Source organism: Lutjanus erythropterus, chromosome 5 (assembly GCF_056507025.1).
Source record: "Lutjanus erythropterus isolate fLutEry1 chromosome 5, fLutEry1.hap2, whole genome shotgun sequence".
In the NCBI taxonomy this organism is placed as follows: domain Eukaryota; kingdom Metazoa; phylum Chordata; class Actinopteri; order Lutjaniformes; family Lutjanidae; genus Lutjanus; species Lutjanus erythropterus.
In genome coordinates this window covers 24,950,617-24,971,389 of record NC_139321.1, presented here as the reverse complement: position 1 = coordinate 24,971,389, position 20,773 = coordinate 24,950,617, and the positions used below count along the sequence as shown (strand labels likewise).

General features: G+C 40.3%; 1 protein-coding gene across 1 annotated transcript; it reads right to left on the bottom strand.

Annotated features, from left to right (window-relative positions):
* Nucleotides 1-1,270: 1,270 nt before the first annotated feature.
* On the bottom strand, nucleotides 1,271-20,547 carry LOC146326981 (BTB/POZ domain-containing protein KCTD16-like). The gene is made up of 2 exons (XM_084719353.1): nucleotides 19,048-20,547; nucleotides 1,271-2,530 (listed from the first exon to the last, which is right to left on the bottom strand). Exons 1-2 carry the CDS (start codon nucleotides 19,868-19,870, stop codon nucleotides 2,079-2,081), a joined length of 1,275 nt encoding a protein of 424 aa, XP_084575479.1. The 5' UTR covers nucleotides 19,871-20,547; the 3' UTR covers nucleotides 1,271-2,078.
* Nucleotides 20,548-20,773: the final 226 nt, after the last annotated feature.

Sequence of the window (20,773 nt, the reverse complement as noted above, 5' to 3'; positions counted from 1 at the left end):
ATTTATTACTTTTGGTCTATGTATGGCATTATTATACTTCATCAGGGGCAAACAGGTATTACAAAAATATCCAGAAAGACTCTCTTGCTTAGCTGTGGTTATCACTGATAATTACCGTATGGTGATCTGCCTGTTTTATTCAGCAGGCTTGTTCGTCCAGTGGATTTTACAGAGATGAAACACAGTCTCCAACATGGCAGCGTTAATCAGAGACACACAGATTTGTTGTAGTTACAGTTTAGATCACTCACCCATGGACAGATATTCCAAATCTGTAATCCAAAAATACCACTCTTTCCAGCAAGTTTCCCCCATCGGTTGGCTGTAGAGACCAGTGAAACCAGTGTCCTGCATGGCGCTCCTCTGCTCTGCCTCCAATCTTTGTCTCTTCTCCTGTATTTGATTTAGTTCCTCATATCCTGATCATAGACAGTCTAAAAGATAGTGGCCATTTCTGAAGACCTATTTTAAAACTCAAACTCTGTCCATCACCAACAGGTGAGTTATAAGGAAATTCACCACCTGTACAGAAAAATTAGCTATGGAGACGAAAACCTTTTTTTGGTACCAGGCTCTAAAAAATGTTTATTTCTGCTGTAAAGTTGGGCATTTTAATATGGGGTTCTAGGCCTTGCAATAACTCACTAGATAAACTGTTTACCACTGCTTTCTAAGCATGCAGACATGCTAAATACGCAGTTGTTTGGTTAATCAGCAAGTTGCCTCGGACAGTCACTTGGTTAGCTACAATAGGAAGGAATTTAATTTAACAAACCAAAAAAAAATAAACACGCTTGTCCTATTTCTAACTGGATTTCTTACCTTCCCTACTTTGCCAGTACATTCTATCAGCTCTAGTTAGCTAGCTAATTAAGCCAACATTAGTTCTGTGAATGCCATCAGTCAGTGGGATATGTCCAAGCTTTCCCTGAACACATCAGTCAAATGCCAACGTTTTGGACTGTCGAAATGTCCCAAGCACAACAAAGCACTGAGAAAAAAAAAAAAGGGAAATACAGGAAGAGGGCAGGGTCCCTGCAGATACAACCACACACTTCTACTGGTTCATATAGTGAGTGATGATTGAAAGGAATTATGTAATTAGTCTTTACATTGTTCTGTTTTTTGGGTTTTTTTTTAGGAAAATGTTGCAGATTATAGCTTTAAGGTTTCCAGCTGATGCCTTCTCAATTATGAGAATAAAACCCAGGTTGAAACAAACTGAGATTTCTAAGTCTCAACGGTCACAAGAAGCTCCACTATGATTAAATACAATTCTAATCCATTTATTAGCTTTTTTTGCACACTTACAATCAAGGATTAGTCAAATATCCATTGGCATTGTATACTCTACCTACACAACATCATCTATCCAACACATAATGACAACATTGGACAAAAAGTTTTACAATGGCAAACAGATCTATAGGCAGTGCTTTCCTCATTTAAGTTAGTCTCAGTCGTAGCACACCAGTTTTACCCATCACACAAAATAGTGAACTGAACGTTTTTGTTTGATATTGCATAATTATGCTAAGGGTGAAATGACATGCAGTGCCGTTTATCGAAGCCTACTATAAGTATATGTTGTGTTATCAGTGGAGTTAAGTGATATTCCATTGCTAACTCACAGCACCATCTGGGTACATCCATGTTTAAAAAACAGCTATTGTGGGCAATTGCACATACAGTAGATGTGACAGGTTGATGGACTGAAATGATGTTGCCCCTGAGGTTGCTTTGTTGCTTCAACTAGTGATATAGTAGCCTTTAGTACGACTGGTCCCCCGGCTCTCTGAAGTGAGAACAGGGTTAATAGTGATGTAAGCCCCAACAGGAGTAACCTGATTTACACATGTGCATATCATACACAACACTGTGCATACTTTACAGATCAAGGACTCACACTGCCTTGTACCTTGTGTGCTCAGCTAGTCATGCTGGCGGGAAAGTGGCCAAAGTTTTTTGTTTTTTTTTTCAATACAGTATGTGTCTTAGAGGGTGCAGTCTATTGCCTGTGCAGTTGATACTCTTCATTGATCATCTCTCGTTCTCTTTCTTCTTCTTCACACTCGTATTTAGAGACGGTACTTTCTCAGGAGCTCTGATTGCCACATGTACTTTCTCTCCGGAAAGTGATCAGGAATCCTAATGCGGCGGAAGTCCTGGATGCATTTCTCCAGCTCCTGCTCCGGAGTCATCTTCTCCTTCATCGCTTTCCTCTTTGCTGCCTCGCGTTCGCGGACCCCGAAGGTTCTCACGCGGAGCATGTCAGTCTTGCGGCGCATCTCTGCCTGCTGCAGCATGTGAACTGGTCCTTTAGGCATGGGACGGTCCAGCGTCTGGACATTGGACCGCCGGCTCACAGGGCCGCAGATCACGGTTCCTTGAGGGGAACTGGCCTCCGACTGCGTCTCGGAACAGGACGTGGAGAGCTCGTTGAAGGAGGTGCCACTCTCTCCCTCACGCTCGCTTTTGTGGCTCTTGCAGCAGCAGTCGCAGTGAGAGGACATCCATCTTGAGGGCCCACCTACAAAACATACACACAGAGAACAGGGTGAATTTCAATAACTGATACTATAGTTTTTGCATCGTTTTTTCACTGACGAAAATGAGACAATAACTTAATAAAAAGTCATTTATCATGAGAAAATCTATTGACACTTTTGTCATCGAAGAAAAACAAGAAAAAAATTTAGATGGGAAGAGTTGTGAAGAGATCCAATCACTGTGTGGCAGGGAGGTTAAATGCACTGTCTTATTTATTTCATTTCAACTCCACAGCACTTTACATCACACACACACCAACATGTACATGAATAATGCCACGGATCAATACACCTCATGCCTGCAGTTTTCCTTCACCTTGCTTTAATTCAATGAATATTTTGTTTTCATTTGCACTGTGTGTCTTTCCTGTTATTCTTATAGTCAATGGGCTGACAAAGTGGGGGCTCATCCGAGATAGTGCTGGTCTAACTGGCAAGTCAATTAGTGTGTATAAACTGTACAGAAATGAAAGACATATTAATAAATTTCACTTTAAATGTCAGGGAAAACAACCCTTTTTAAAACGTGTGGAGTGACAATCACAGCTAATGACAGCACAGTGTTGTTGCACGTCGGTCACCCCGAAATTCACATGAAGATGAACACACTTAAATGTTTTTACTTTTCAAATGTACTTTATTTTAACCCAAGCTAGTTTGTTTTCACTAAACTTGAGCTGCAGGCTAAGCTAAACTAAATTAGAGTTGCTAATCTTAGATTGTAAATTAAAAGATTGATTAACATGCTAAAGCTAATTAATGTACAGTTTCACTCAAACTGAAACAAATACATAAGAAAAAGAAGAATGCATGTTTGAAGAAATGTAGTACTTAATGATGGGAGAAAGGAGCAGAAACGTAATGTTAGTATATGTAAGTGGTTTCCTCCAGGAGTATCAAATGACTGGCTAGAGAAATGTTTAAATAACCCCTTAGACTTTAAGAAAAGCTGTTGATTTTCCGTTGACTAAATCTACAAACACAATTCAAATGACTGAAACACAACCAAAGCTAAATGGCATTTTAGTCAATAAACACTGACTAAAAATTAACACTGCACACTGTCAGTTGTTTTTTGAATTTTCTGTTGCAGCAAAACTCTCTTTCATGCAGAAACGCACTGTAAATTATCGTCCCAGCTGTCTGCGTGGTGACAGATTCAAGCTGTAATCAAAAGAAACAGTTGCACTGATCAAGCAAATGCTGACAAATGCCTACACAGCAGTTCCAATGTCATACAAATATCTTTAAACGAATATCAGATGAGTGTGTGTGGCAATGTGTGTGGTTATTTAGGGGGGTACAGATGTAAGAACACGCAAGTTATTGGCTTTGACATTTAATTGCTGAATCTCAAAGAGCTGGTGGGCTGTGCATATTGCTTCCTCTGATAAGGAGAACCCCAGAGCTCAACGCGCTTCACCACGGCTCCCTACAAGACCTTTCCCATTTCCCAAGGCAAAGCTTGTCTCGGAGCCAAAGCAATCTGCTTTTGCCGTCGCAGTTTCATATTACAACTGTAACCTGACTGCCTGTTATTAAGAGGGTGGTGTATTATTTCTGTGTTTTCAGAACGCTCAGTCAAATAAGTCGACATGGTGCTTTTTTCTACCTTTAGGGAAGGAAGGTGGTAGAAAAACAAGGTAAACACAAAGTATAATTTATCTTGGGTGGTAACAGAACCAGGTCAGTGATAACAGTGGAATGAATAAATGTACCTGCAGGCCCTGCAGGCGCCCTGACCTCCTGTCATCAAGTAGGGATGAGAAGTGAAGTTGGTGGTAGGATTTAAAGGGATAGTTTTAGTTAGATTGTTCGATGGGTTGTTGGAGGTACTTATTGAGGGTCTGTGTTTTAGCTACAGCAGATGGCGGTTTGGAGAAGCAGAGAGGAGTCTGAGCACAGAAGCTGAGCAATGATCTGTTGTGGACAGGATCAGCAACAAAAGGTATTTTAGCCATTTACATGCACAGTATGTAATTCTGCTATTAGGTGTCTCTCACATTAAAACAGCAACAAAAGATGTAGTTTGATGATGTTGTGGAGTAACATGGAATCATGTTAGCTGTTTTCTTCTCTGTAAAACAACCACCATTGCTGATGAAAATCTGTCTGACTTCACTCGGGCAGAAATCATGTTCAGTGACCAAGTTGGCCCTTCTTACTTGCTCATTGTCAGACATCTCCGATGTATCCTGTGTTTTTTCCAAAAGTTACAGCAACTAGCAACTGGCTAGCAGGTAAAGCACTGTTACCTTGAATAAATTATAGATTTATATGCAGTTAACATTCAGAGTTCGAGAAGCAGAGTCACAACAGTGTCAGCAACAAAATGTATTTTAGCCACTTAAAAAAGTCCATCTAAAAAAAACTGTACGCTATTATATTTACAATATTTTCACTGCTTTACCTTGTTGTCAGACAGCCATTTCTGACAGGAAAGTGCCGTTTCAAGAGCAAAATATCGCTCTCTCCCAACCAATGAAACTACAGAGACAAAATCAATGATTTCACCTTGAGAACATGGTAGTTGTTAGTCTATTGCTGCCTCAATCTGTCAGTAGTTCAGATTAACACAGAGTGACACAATAGCCCAAACAAACTAACAGATTGAGGCGGTGATAGACCAGCAACTTGCCTGTTCTACAAGATAAAATAAAGTAATTTCACCTATGGAATTTGTTTGGGTAGGAGAGAGTGATATTTGGCTTATATAACAACAGTTTCCTGTCCAAAAAGGCTGTCTGATGGCAAAGGTGAAAACATTATAAATATAGTGTACACTTAAACTGATATTGACCTTTTATAGGGGAACATTTTTTAAGTTGCTAAAATACCTTTTGTTGCTGACACTGTCCACAGCAGGACATTGCTTAGTTTCTGTGCTGGTGCCCCTCTCTGCTTCTCCAAGCTGGGAGTGTGTACTCTACTGTAGGTAATACACACACACACACACACACACACACAAACACACACTATCAATAAATACCTAGTACAACCCCACATTACATGATCTGAACTACCCCTTTAAGCAGTCTTCGTTCCTCTTCTTGTACCTACTTCTTGTTTCATCTCACATCCTCCTACACTGCTAATTATGAACCAGAAATACTGTAGTGTACTGCCTGCCGGCTTATGAAGTGTTCAAGTAAAGTCAGTAAACACTGTAGCTGTCTCTCATGTCCAAAAATATCCTTGAACTATGGTCTCATTTAGATGTACTAACAGGTAGAAAAGTGCTGAAAACTGCTGCGTTGGCTGCAATATAAACAACAGTATATGAGAACTAAACTAATGTACACAGACTCTAAAAACCTCTTAATGGCTTTTTCCAATGTGATGATACGGACTCAACAGCAATGATATCTCAGAGGGAGCAATAATTTGTCCATTACCTCCTTCCAGTGCATGCTCCAATTTATACTGCACAGAGTTCAAGGGGGATTTTAACCTCTCTTCGTGCACTGTAATAATGACCTTATCTCTGGTGCGATGATTGCATTGAGCTGATAGTGAGAGAGTCACTAACAGCTTTTTAATGGCTAATCCATGAGTAAAGAGGCCAATCAGTGCACCAATTTCCCCCCACAGAAAATGAATCTAGCTGAATCCAGCAGACGGGCAGCACCAGGCAAATGGATGCAGTCGCTTTAGTGAGGAGGATCAAGAGGAGGGAGGCTGAGCATTGTTTCTAAATGGATGGATGCTGTAGTCCAGAGGGGCAGCCCGTTTAGGACGCTAGCCAACACCCAATAATAGCGTCATAAAAATTTCAGGCTATGCAGGAGAATGAAATGTATTAAAGCCACTGACAGGGTGAGAATCACCTGGGCTTGCATTTTGTTTTATACCACATGGACAGGGGAATGACTGTTGCCATTAGAGCTGCACGAAGAAAAAAAACAAAAAAAACTCAAACTGAGATTATTTTGACAGATATTGTGATTTTGATATAATTCACGATTAGTGGGGTTGGTCATTTTTGTTTCCCATTATTTATTTTCATTGAAAAAGAAACTTTTTGTCAGTCCCTCTAGGAAGCTGCAATGTTGCAATCACACCAGTTAATGCAAAGTCAACCAATATCTGTGAATTCAGCAGGAACTTTTGTCCAATCACCACAACTTTTCTCCAAATTTGACCAGTCTTTTTTTTTTTTTTTTTAATTTGACCAATCATCATAGCCTCCCACAAGTTCCACCAATCATAGCAGTCCCCTGCGCAACAGTCATACATGTGGATCTCAGGGAATGGACTCAGTGTTTTATTGTTACCACTTCTTTTGTGTTTGTATTTCTATTTCGTCATGGTATTGAAAACAGCACAACGTTTGTCATTGTTATTGACAATTATCAATGTCTGTGTACTTTTATATTTTATAATTTTGTGCTTTCTGTTTTAACTGAGTCAGCAATCCTGAGTCTTTTTAGTAAGGATTCTCAGAACGGAGTGCAGTTTTATTCTAATGGGAACAAGTTGCTTTTTTTTTTAGAAAAGAAATTAGGTTTTTCAGACAACAAAAAAAGCCTGTGAAATCCTGGAGGGACATAAAATAATGATCATGTGACATTTGGTATGGTATTTGTATGTACCAAACAAATTTGGAGCACAAGATTTGTAGAGCTGGACATCTCTGCAGCACTACAGTACTTAACCATTCTGCTGTTTTGTCACACATTTTACCCAAATCAAAAAGTTGCAGCCTCTGCAATTAGGATTTTGCACTTGGCCATAGTGGTATTTTGATAATATGTCCATTAGTTGTGCAGCTTTGGTTGCACTAGCCTTTAATGCAAAAACACATGCATGTGTCACAATGCAACTACAAACTGTGAGCTTTGGATAAAGTGTCAAACTTTGATGTCTCCTTCAGAGCCGAGACAGGAAACGACTAAGAGCCTTGTCAGGAAACACAGTCATTCTCGGGAACATTTAAACAAGTGGGTGTGTGTGTATAATACCCTTCGGTATCTTTTCAGGGAAGCCATTGATTGCAATGTGTTTTTCACAGATCTATACAGCCTGTCTAAGAGATCATATTCCAACCACATTAAAAGACTCGGGCTGGTCCTCTGACCAGACTGAGGCTGTGCACTTCTCATAAATAACACAGAGAGAAGGAGTCGAGTTCTGCACAGTGTCACACAGGCTATCCTCCAACTCCATCTCTAATGAAAGCAGGGATGTTTGTCCTCATCCCTGAGAGAGGTCGGAGCTTTATGGGAATCCAACTGCTGGGATATTAGATTAAAATGACACATTTTTACCCATTAAAAGGTTTTAAATGGCAGAAAAGTAGGACATCACTGGGACTGAAGGCAGAGGGCCCTGACAAACTCAAATTTAAATGTCAGTTGGTTTCTTGCCAGACATTAGTGTTTGTTCTTATCTGCGCCTCTAAACTGACTCATCAAGGGTGTCTGATGATTATTTCTTTAATGCCAGAGCAGCCCTGTCTGTGCCTCAGTCACATAATCTATGCTGAAAGTTGAGGGTCAAAAAAATAAAGATGAACAAAAAAGGCTCATCACTCAGCAATTTCATGTTATTGCACATAACCAAGAGGCCACAACGCAACGTAATTCATATTTTGACTTGAAAAACCCAAAGCTGTCTGCTTTTGGAATTTGAGTCTCAACTGTGCCCTCAATCCAAATAAATTGAAATAAGTTTTGAATACAAAACAGCGTTTTACATCCAAACTGTCCAAGTTAGAACAACAACAAAAGAAACTCTTAACTTTTTAAATTCTGAAAGAAACATTTGCTTTCTTTGCCCAAACAGAACAAAATCCTGCGGGGCTGACTGGTGTGAATCATCTTCAAAATGCTTCAGTTGCTGCTGGGTTCTAGTACAATAATATTCTCCAGCCAAGACTCGTGAAACAAAAGAAATGGAGACAAATCAGCCCTGATTAGTTTGGTGGAAATCGCTTAACAGTATTTATTAGGGGTAACACTGTGTGACAGGTGAAATATGCATATTCATGCAGCCAGCCAGGGAGTAAAGCTCATGTGAATTGAGACGCTCTGATCTTAGACACACTCTTACATTTTCCTGCTCCCATATACAGTTACACAAATATTTTTTACCCTGCCACTGCCTCAGGAAGAGTGTGGTTTACATGCTTGTTAGCTCACAAATTAGGCCAGCGTGTCCTTGCAGCAGAAAAAAGGCTTGTCTTGCAAAGGCAGTGACCGTCCTTATAGGGTGAGGGAAATCCATTTCACCAAGATAGTCCTATTTGCTGCAAAAGTATCACTTCAGCAGTTTGTGTCCAGCCTAACTGATGGCTACAGCCACCCTCCTGCCGGGTATAATAATGTCTCTAAAATCTGCATACAATTGAATTTGTCTATATTAATTAGCTGCATCTAGCCAGTCTGCTCTGCTGAAACAAATCTCATCATCAGCAGTGATGACAAAGAGCTGGAGTCATGGGGAGTCCCAATAAGCTTTACATCCAAGGACACTCTTGCTCTCTCATAGACCTATTACTGCCCCGGCCAAAATGATCTGCTTTCCATGAGGAGAGTGACAGCCTCAGTGGCTGATTGTTAACGACAAGTGGGTACAGTCCCCTCCCAGAGTCAGAGGGTGGCTGCCTGCTGAGTATCTCGCTGACAGCAGCGCAGACAGATTGAAATGTCTATATCAGCCTCTCCCTGTAGGCCTGTCCCCTGACCCAGAGCCACACCCCTCCACTGCATAAGCACTGATGAGACAGGATGAGGTGGATAGAAAGCGAGAATGCGTCCTGAGTATACAGCGAGCTCCTGTCATCACCTAAATGATGACTCAAGAGGCTAGAGGGGCTGTTCTGGTCCCTCGCCCTGTCAAGTGGGTGATTTTCAAAGAGTGATATATGAAAAGTGCTCGGGCATCAAAAGGCCATATTACAGAAACTTCCTAACTTGCGGATCCTATCTTAACTGTTTGGTAACCATGGTGACTAGGAGTGGGACCATGGAGACGTGTTTCTGTGCAACGTCATCACAGAGATACACTCACAACTAGGGAGCAGAAAACAGTGCTTGTCCACATAGCACAACCAGTGCCAGCAGATTTAGCAACTTTTCAGACCCTTTTAGCAACTTTATTTGTAAAAGGCAAGTAGCGACAAATTTAGCGACTTATTTTGCAACCAGCGTTGGAGTCTCCCTCCTCTTCTCCCTCCCTCAGGCCGTGCTGGCAGGCAAGAGGACAGTCATGTCTTGAAGCGTTCCCTTCTAGACATGACTCAGGAGGACACTGTAGGAGATGAAGTTGTTCCCATAAACTGTTTTCATGTAAATAATTTGTTTTAGCTCCTCTCTCATGCTTTTTCTCCAGATCTCTGGTTTAGTGTAGGTAATCGGGTCATTTCTCACCATTGCTGAGAACTAATTTATTGATGTAATTGGCATGGTCCAACTTACTATCTAATGTAATCAGTGTAGCCATTTCCTTACTGTCCCAGACTTAGTATAGCTGTCACGTGTCTCATGTTATGTACAGTAACTTTACATGGCTGTCAAATTTCTTTCAAATGTGGCAGACCGTGAAGCAATCTTTTTCCTTTGACTTAATTAGCTTATTGACACCAACGTTATGACCATGCTCCTGATATGGCTAATATGGAGAATAAACAGGCTCAACAACCAATAAAATCAGGTGAGCTGAGCAAAAATAACAGGACATGGCAGCAAAAGTTTTATTTGAATACCAAACTTAGTGATGTGATTTCATGTAGAGACCTGGTGAGTATCCTGATAGTCAGATACTGTGAAATTGCGTTTTATAATTGAGTCAACAAGAATTTACAAAACTATGCAAAATATATGTTGATTACAATTGTTAATCTTTTGATCAGCTACCAAAGGTTTTGCGTTTTGCCCCCTGAATGCATACACATCCTGTAATGTTTGCAAAGAAGAAACCTGTCAGTTTACGCAGCAGCCAAGTTCCTCTGACATCACACTCTGGATGGGAAACTCAAATGTCCTAACTTATTCCAGGTTGCAAGTTGATTTAGGGAATCTGACTAATCGTCATTATTTCACTGCTTCCCAATTGATCAGCATCTGAAATTACAATAAATAGTGAAAATCTGGAGGGACATCAAGCTGTATTTCATGTTAAAACTCCATATTTGTACCTACTGTAGCTAATGTTAGCAAACACTTCAGCCGCTTCCTAGCTAACAGTACCATTTGATATTTGATAGAAATCTTCTGGTTAAGTCAGTTTTGTGACTCAACGTTTTGTGACATTTGGCTCAGTGGAACACATATGTGTGTGTATTTTGGGTGGCAATGAACAAACTCTGCGTAAGTTTCACTTTCACTTCTGGAATGTTAGCCAGAAAGTGGCTGAATGCTAATGTTAGCTGTTGTCTCACAGTAATGGCTTATCAAATATCTTGTTTTAGCTTGGCCAGATGTCTCTCCATTTTCAATATCCATGGTCTTTTTAGTTGCTGATGAATCAGAAAACAGTGAAATGATAATGATTTGTCAGATTCCCAACATCTGTACAACTAACAACTGAAAACAAAGCAGTACAATATTTGAGTTTCCTATCTTGACCATGATGTTGAGGAAATTAGCCGCCACAGAAAAAAAAACGCTTAAATCAATGTTCCAAGCCTAACTTAAAACAGGAAAGTGTGTTACACGAGCATCCTAACTTTTAATTTAAAATAAACTCAACTTAATTTAGGGATAACAATTAAGCTGTCCTAACTTTCACTTTTCCACCTGTAGTAGTAGCTAACTTGCTAACTAGCTAATGGTAAATAACTGTAGTGTTTGCTAGCTAACAGTGTTGTTGGCTAACTTCTTTAATTCATATGGCTCTGCTAACTTAGCCCACTTTCTTTCTTTTACTTCCCAAGTTAGCATTGTTGTGAAATTCCCCAAAAGAACATCTTTAGATTTCTTTTTATTTTTTCCCATCATTTTTGTATGTTTTGGTGTACGTTTCAGTATGTTATGATGATAAAGACCAAAGGTTACAAACGTGATGAAGATGATTAAACAAGTGTAGGAAGCTAGGTAAAAGACATAAAAGTTGACAGGTGATGTTGGATGGAATATTTGAGATTTTCTAACTCAATATAAAATAGGATGAAGAAAGATATGATTCCTAAAGTTAGTTATGATTTGCTTCTGTAATTAAATTGGGAAAAATCTTATCTCTTAAGACTTAACATTGAAATTTTCCAGGTAGGTGAGTCAAAGAGTGACATCTCAGTAAAGCACTCAGGAAACAAATACTCTTTTAACACAAGATGCAACAATTCTTTAGGACAAGCGTCACCATATATATACAGTATAGACCCCAAAACACTCTGCCTATCCCTCTTTATTCCAAAAAAGCCATCACTGCCTTACAGAACTGACACAGGGGATCCCCTGTGTTCAGGAAACTCTCAGCTCAGCCCACAATGTGAGTTCTATTGCCATTAAGTGTCTCTAGAGGGATCATTAAGGTGTTAGATGTCAGACGGTCAAAGCTTTTATACCTGTTCTCTAACAGCTACAGAGAGCAGAAATAAAAGAACCAGGTACAAAAATGACAGTTATTCAAATTATGCCTGAAAAATGTAATTAAGTAGAACTCAAATGTCTCCTTTAAAGGAACATACTGGTGGTCCTTGTGGCCAATCCATCAAAGTCTAAATATAGTTTTTTATTTGTAAAAACTGCATTATCATACCCCTTGGTAATAAAGTTACCACACTAGCAGGGACTATTTTGAAAAATCTCCTTGTTGGTGTGTTCAAGGGCACCATCAACATCTGTGATTTGTGAGTCAGCAGTCATAGATGTTGATGGAAAATCCACCCAGACAATCAATAAGCCCGAACAGACAGTGTGAGAGGGTTGAATTAGCCTATTTCAGACATGAAAGTGTTAATATTTAATTAGGTTTATAAAATAAACCCTCTGTACTAAAAAGTAGAGCATATTATACTGGGGAAACCTCCAGCTGGTTTTAGTCAAGATGAAGTTTATTTATTCAGAGTTCTGAGAATCACAGCACTGAAGCAAATGACAAAAAATAGTGTTTGGGTTTTATTCTTGAACTTTATTTACTTTATTACTATTTTATTCTTCTACTATTTTATTCTTATTCTATTTATTTTGTAAAGCCTAGAAAGCAAGTCACAATGTTCTACTTGGCAATAACGATATTATATTCTATTTAACAAAACAAAGCTACAGATTTACTCAAATGTAAAACTGTGATTCAAGAGGTGCAACTCATGGAGGAAGTGACTCAAAAAGTATGTTTGAGAAGAGTCAGTAAATTATATACACATCATCAAAATAACTGTGTTACTGCATATTTCACCGCTCCTTGTAATTAGCATGTATGCTCAGACGTGCATATGTGTCTGGGTGTGAATGTATATATATGGGTAAATGAATAGATGATGCTGCATACTGTTAATGTGAATGTATTTGATGTACAGAGATGTGTGCAGTATCCAACATCTTTGTCTTATCTTCCCCTTTTCTCTTTTGTTGTTGTTGTTTATATTTGTTTTAAATAGAACCTGACTAATATATTGTTTAACCAATATTATAGGCCAAATTTTGGCCACTTGCGGACATATCTATCTATATTAATATTAGCATATGTTGCTATATATATAGGTTCAGTGCCCTGATATCATTTTGGACAATAATGTTTATTGTTAAATTATAGAATATCCTGCCTCCATTATGTACACTTTTGAAGAATCATTGCAAAAAAAAATTTGTGTTTTTGTATATATTCTATATTATATACTATAAAAAAAATATCGCCTAATATAGCAATATTGGATTTTTTTTTTTCACTGGTATCCCAAAACTCCAGTATTGGTCAGGCTCTAACTTAAAACTCTGATGAAAACAGTATATATAAAAGTATATATACAAAAAAGAAAGCGTTTGAATGTTTAGCACCAGGAGTCCAAGTTTGAGAATGTAGAAATCATAGTGTGCAACAAAAAGGCACAAAAAAGGTAATTAATTATTCATTATGACAGATGACATATTTTATGCATGTTCCTCCAAGTTCTTTTTAATACTGTAGTGAAATGAAATTGAAGAGATGAAACAGCTGCATAAAAATCAACATAAAAGCTTGTAGTAAGATTAAGAAAACAATCGACATTACTGTTAAGAGTACTATTTGTAGTCAGTGACCTAAATCATGAAATACCACGAGCACAGTCTGTCAGAATTCAGTGCAGGTGCCTTCACAGAATGACTGATTTCAAAACGTATGTTTTCCTTTTGCATCTGCGGCTTTTCAGTAAACTCAGATTTACTCCCAGGGCGAGCCAGATTGTCTACTTGAACTGATGTAGTGCACACACCCATGTCTCACTTCTGACCATCTTTCTGCCCAGGTGCTCTTTCAGACTCGTATGAGTTGTTCATGGAGGCACCATCCATCTCTTGTAGGCACCGCCAATCCATCCAGACTCGGAGCAGGCTCTCTGGGAGCTCGGGGACGGCCCAATCTCTGCCTCCATTACACCCAAGCAATTGATTACTTTCCCCCGTCTCTCCCTGCCGCCTTGTGGCCATTGTTCAGGAGCCATTATGGCCACACATCATCACATTCACAGCCCAAATGAAGACTGCACAGTTATATTAACAGCACACCTGGCAAGTATAATCATTCTCCATCTTTACTGAACGTGGTGTCTCTCATTTTGACAAGCCACTTCTGCACAGCCTTTTCACATGGAAGAAGATGAAACTGTCTGATGTTCTGTCGGTCCTACTCTTCAATGACGATTTGCTCTGTTGCTCTGATATGGAAGCAGTAATGTCAAAACAAGTCATGATGTTATTTAGTCCATGATGAAAACTAATTTTCATCTATAAATTGAAAGGACCTTTTCCTGTTTTAGCCTTTGACTTATATTTTAAATAGCCTTTAAAATAGGTAAGTATTTATCTCTCTAAATTGCATCTCCATCCTGGATGAGTGAAGATGAGGAAATATTTTGGGATCACAGATTGCTTTTTAATTAGCCAGCACTCTCTTCTTTCCTCAGAGATAATTAGCAATAAGAAGACTGGTCCCAAATGTCAACTGGGAGGTTAGAGTTGTTAATCACTACAGCAATAAAGTTGTCACCGACAGTTGAAAATTCAAATGTCCTTATCATGCTTAATGACCTATGTTTCTACTTGACAAACAACCTGAGAGGATCACCTGTGGAAGCCCATTTCTGCCAGTAAAAGAAAAAAAAGCAAAGTTTGACCAAACTTCTTTTCTCGTAAGTTAAACCTGCTGTGCCAACTTAATCTCCCCTTCTGTCAGTGAGAGTAGCAAACACTATCGACTTGTACGATAGACTTAATCAGCATTGTGTTACAAATTTGTCCAAGCTGTTCGTAAATGCTCCAGAAAGATAGCTGATGTCTCATTCTTAGGACATCAGTTACCTTTGGGTTGGTAAAGCGTCCTGAGACAAGGCAAAATAATGAGAAATTCAGGCAGTGGGCAGGATCTCTGCAGATACAGCCACCGCCGCACACTGCTGGTGGGTCATAAAGGATGATTAATTATGTTCCTGAGTCTATACATTGTGTTCTTTTTTAGGAAAATGTTGCATGTCTTTAAGTCGTCCGATAAGGCTTAAATGTCCCACACTGCAGGGTTAATTCTTTACCTACTCTCATCTCAAAATATTAACTTATATAATTTGTATATCATGGTTTAAGTCTTATCTTATGCTCTTGTCTTTTTATCTCATATTTTTTTTTATTTTATTAATTTCACCTTACTCTATAATATTTGTAACTTACTATCGTGGTTGAACAATTGTTACTTTTTCTTTCTTTTTACTTTTTATCTAATACAGTTTGACTTTGTATCTTTCTATGTAACTCTATTAGACTCTCAATATAATTATTAAGACTTTTATCTAAAATTTTCATAATATTGAATATTTCTTACTATTGTGACATTTTCTTTCATTATTGGGATTTTATCTCATATTTTTAATTTTTTATCTTAGCTGATCTTCTAGATACTTTGACCAAACCAGCTTCTGCTCTCACTCCACCGTATGCTGGATATCAGTTTTGATATATTCCTCTCTGGCTCAGATGTTTATTTAAAGGGTGAACAAGTCATACCCGGTCAAAAGGGAATTATTCATCATGACCATCAGGAGCAAAAACTCTTTGTTCATGATGAATACTCAGACACCTCGGCCTCCTGGAGAGAGTGCCCTTTTCCTCAGTCTGTGGATAAATCAGCAGCGCACATCCTACTGGGCAGGAGTGCATGACAATAATTGAGTGTCTTAACTTTATGAGTGAACCAGCCCCCTGACTGTTAATACAGATGATACCACGCACCGCAGAGATGAATATCTACTGTGGGCATTTTGGAATCTCTAATACTGAGAGCCAGTGAAGCCTGGAGAAAACAAGTGACGCATTTAACAAGAAGAGCAACATGGATGACGCTAAGGAACTGACAGGCTGGAAGAAAGTCTCTCAATTTGTTTACCGCACTGGATTACTCTTTTTACACTCTGAGCAACGCCAGCCTCCCTGTTTCACTCCATATGAATCTGTGATTGAATGAGAGGGGAAATGCTCTGCTGAAAACAACAAACAACAATAAAGCACATCTGTTTCATGCCCAGCCCAAAGGTGCACTTGTCTACACGCATTCTTAGTTTAGGACTACCTGCCTTAGGCCAGCCAGTGTCCCACATTCAGAATCAGGTTACAGTATTAGTTTTGAAAGTGGATGCGGGCCTCTGTGCTGCTGTGAAGCACGGCCTCTCACGCCTGTCTGCCTTTGATGTGTCTATCCATCATCCTGACTGGGCCTCTGTCTCCTAACGCTTGTTAGATACTGTACGTGTGTGTGTGTGTGTGTTTCCTCTCACCCTCACCTTGTCGTCTTCTCTCCTTTAATGAAAACCCCAGTCTCTCTTTCTCCCTCTTCTTCTTCTTACCACAAAATAATGTTTCTCCTCTCCCGCTCCCTCTTCGGACCCAATGAACTTTCCTGCCTGATACTTACTTTAATCTATTTTTTGCTCCTCCCTCCCTCCCTCCCTCGTCTTTCTGCCTCAGTTCTTTCTCCCCATGGCCAGGTCTCATGCAACTTTTACTCCCTCGTCCCTCCTGCTCAGATGCTCTCTCCTCCATCTGCTCGCCTCCTCCTCTCATCTTGTTTCCTTAAATCCCCCCTCTCGCTCTCTATTTCTTTCTTTCCTCTCTTATTACTCCGCATCTTCTTGTCTCTCCATGCTGTACTTATTGCAGTCTCTTTCCTCCTCCTCCTACTGTCCCATGTCTTTGTCCTAGGGCGGTGTCTGTTAATGGAGAAGGGGGTGAGCACCAACACCATATGCTGTGCTCCAGAAAGTTGAATGACTCAGGAAAATCCTACCTGGCTGTATGTTCGTGCAGTTCAGGCAGGCAGGCAGACCCTCTGTTATAATTAGCCTCTATTAACGACACTATTGGTAAATCATTAGCAAACCATATGTCATGTCTTCCTCGGCCCTCCCTCCTGCACCTCCAACCTTGACCCACCAACTGGGGCTTCTTCTGCTCTTCCAACGGGAGCCATTCACAATAATGAACAAAGTGCTTTTTAATCGGCCATATGGTCCAACTCCTCCTCCTTCTGCACAGAGTGGAATGAACCATATTTGCAGCTAATTAAGGCATTTGCCGATGTACAAACTTTGTCTTCGAGTGAGAAAAAGCAAAGCTGGTTCCAGCAGAGAATGAGGCAGCAGCATTCATGTGCAATTCAGTTGCCCACTGGTGCTATATTATTCATAACCCATCAGAATCTGAGCAATAAAATAAATAAAATACACATGACGCATGTGTACTTGAAGTGTAGCAGCTGTGACTCAACGCCCCTGAGGACCGTGGGCAAGTTCGCCTCTTATCTCGGACCCAAAACAGAAGTTTTAAGCCAGACATACTGCAAGGGATGCAAAGGATCAAGACGGATGTGCTGTAACCCGACCGTGCCTCCTGGTGGTGTGAGCTAATATACATCTTTATCTGCACATCAGCACTTTAAAAAAAAGATAAATTAGATGGGTTTTCATATGGAAAGCATTTTACACCATGTAATGAGAAACATACCTTATCTGATGGACAGCATGCAAAAGGGGAGACCAGGGTGTGTTTTAACACCGGGTTAGGTAGTTACTCATGTCAGTTTTACCAATTAGTGGCTGCAGTGATGTCATCAATATGGTATACTCCCACAAAGTCAAATTCCCTGCCCTTTTTAGAGACCACCACCAAAACCTCAAAAATTAACAGTGAGACAGTGTTTTTTTTTTTTAGTTCCCATTTGAATTGTACCACAAATCACACATATGATGATGTGTCAATTTAAAAGATAATATTCCAAGTCAAAAATGTCACCTTTGTCATAAAACTATTGATGTATCAGACTATGAAAATGTATAATTAGAAAGACTACACACCCAGAAGTCATGTAAGTGACATCGTGTCTTTCTCCCTCCACAGGCTAACAATAGCCACTGAAGCTACGATGTCTGTGTGTTTTTAAACAGGTCTTGCTCATTCTTTCACTCCCCAGCTGATGAAAGGTCCAGGAGTCGCGAGATAAAACACATAAGATACAATTACATTGTGTATCGTGTGAGAGAAGAACAACAAACCTTCCACAAACTGTGGCTTTTTTTGTCTTCTAAAACTGTCTTTTAAACAGTTCAAACTAAAACAAAAGATTATTTGTCTCATAGACTGACATTCATATCTTTTCAGAAGGTCCCATGTGGCACGCCTGAAGGGGAGTGACTCTGCCTCTCTATGCCTCATCAAAAATCTAAACAAAAATCATATGAACTTGTAGCAGGAAATAAGAATAACAACATAGAAACAGTCAGTTTTCTCACTGATGGTCTCATTAACTTATGTTGGTCATATAAAGGCATCAATAATAAATTGTCTCTGTTTAAAAAGCAGTTAAAATCTAATTTTAGTAGCTTTAAATTGTTCACATTATTCAAAACTGTTTATTCTTTGTTCTGAATAGGAATGTGTGGATATTAAATGAGCAAATTGCCTCTCCTACATCTATCACCAGCCAGTGTTACAACTCATCCCAGCATTGTGGGAGGTTTTAACAAGGAAACTATTTGAAATTAACTCACATAATCTTTGACTGTGAAATAGATGTCCAAGTGAGTTTTATTAGTAGACAAATGAGTACAATGTATCAGAATCTGAGAGATTTTGCACAAATAATGACTGAGTTTATGATGTTCAAACAAAAAGTGTTACTACCATCCCCGGTCTCCCCTACTATACTGATGCGCCTATGACCTGGATGTGCTTATCTGGGGGGAGGGAGGGGCACTTGTGTTTTTTCAGTTTACAGTGGGTTTTCGTGGTATTTAACTTGGCTGTTGTTTGTATTCTGATCACTTCTGGAGGTCAAAGCCACCAGTTTAAGTGCAGAGTATGAATAAATCTTCACTCACGGTAGAAGATGTACTGTGCGTAATTGGACCAGACCCTGTCATCCGCGTAATGGCCGATGGAGGACGCGGTCAGGGACGAGTTGCAGGCCACGATGTGAAAGCCGCTCTCTGACAGCATGTCAAACGCTCTCTCCAAGTGCCTGAACTTTAAGTAAAACCTGCAGGTGTAGCGATCGGGCGGTCTGTCTGAGTCCCTGTTCTCGTTCAGGGCGTCTCCAAACACCTCTTTGGCCAAGCCGATCCGGCTGCTGATGAAGATCCGCGGTAACTTTTTTGCCTTGCCATCTGTCAGACTTTCTCTGCCTCCCCCGGCGCACACGCCTTTGAACGCCACCGTGATGTAGCCGTACCTCCTGTCCAGGGAGTAAGAGGGGTAAAACCTCTGGTCGCTGCCCTGCGACGCATCGTCGAAATCACTGTAGTACAAGTCGTCTTGAAAGAGTTTCGACTCCTCAGACGACAAAAGTTTGGCCAAATCTGGCAGCTGAAAGTATTCCGCTTCTCTTTTCAACCTCCCTCTCTCGGGGAAGTGATCGGGGAGGACAACTTGTTTGTCTCTAAGGTAATCCAATATATACCGAAACAGAAAACCATCTCTGTCAATAAAATAGCGTCCTCTGAGGTCCCGGGACAGGTCATTTGTAGACCCCTTCTTGTTAGAGAACAGCTTCCCGAGTAAGGAATTTGGAAAGCTCGTCAAGGTGGCATGACGGGTGTAATACACCTGTCCACCCACGTTGAGCTCAATGACATCCGATGGGGGGATTTGCACCGACCCTTGCTCTTTTGCAGGTTGCGTTTTGCAGTTTTCGCTCAATGCCATTTCTTATTTCTTTTGAATCGTGCACGAAATCTGAGTCTCGCCTCGGAGCGCAAAGAAGTTCAGGGTGTGGGGTGTCGCTGCATGGTGCTGCTGATGCACTCAGACCCAAAGCACAGTCTGGATTCAAGCTGCAGTCCTCGCATCCAGTGTCTCATGACAAACACTCCCAAGGTGTGCCTACAGTAGATCCTTTAACCCCGTGCGTAAATGTGCCTGCCTGCGGTGATCCTTTTTTGAACAGAATCGATTATCATAACCAGTGAGCGCCTCATGTTACACACATCCACTGCGACGAGTCATTACTTCAAAGAAAGATAATCCTCACTCCAGCATCAAAAAAGTAAAAACATTTATTTTTTTGGCCCAAGTTTTTTGGCGGAAAGGAAAGGCTCGCCTTCGACTTGCGTTTGGCTTCAAGTTCAGTCACATCAGTCCATGATAAAACTGAAAAATGTGCGTGCATCCCATCACTCTGCTACTGAGCATCACTCCTGACAACTGAGATGCTGCTGAAACATGCTCCGAGGTCGCTCACAGAGAGGAGGATGGATGGAAGCGGGACTCTCGTATGCGCGCACCCATCTCCAAACTGCTGAGTGCGGAAACGCTTGGTCCAGCAGAAGGTTTTAGGATAATGTTGCTCCAAGCTGTGCAAGTGAGAGAGAGAGAGAGAGAGAGAGAAAAAAACGTCCCGTGAAGTAATGTCTTACATCATCTTAAAGGAAAATGACATTTGCAGACGATCGACCTAAAGCGCGCTGATGTGGGTGCATCTGTGCAGAGTTTTTTTTTTTGTTTTTTTTTTTTCATAAAATTCTGATCTAGCCACGGGCGACGTGCAGCTGGCGGAGAGGATTCAGGTCTAATGCAGTTTTAACATCCAGCGTTGCGGATTTTAATCCC

What these genes read in the sequence shown, in the direction of transcription:
- LOC146326981 (XM_084719353.1), bottom strand. Translation starts at nt 19,870, where the DNA reads ATGGCATTGAGCGAAAACTGCAAAACGCAACCTGCAAAAGAGCAAGGG. An exon ending in CGCACAGTACATCTTCTACC is followed by an intron (nt 2,531 to 19,047) that starts GTGAGTGAAGAT and finishes TATGTTTTGTAG; the next exon opens with GTGGGCCCTCAAGATGGATG.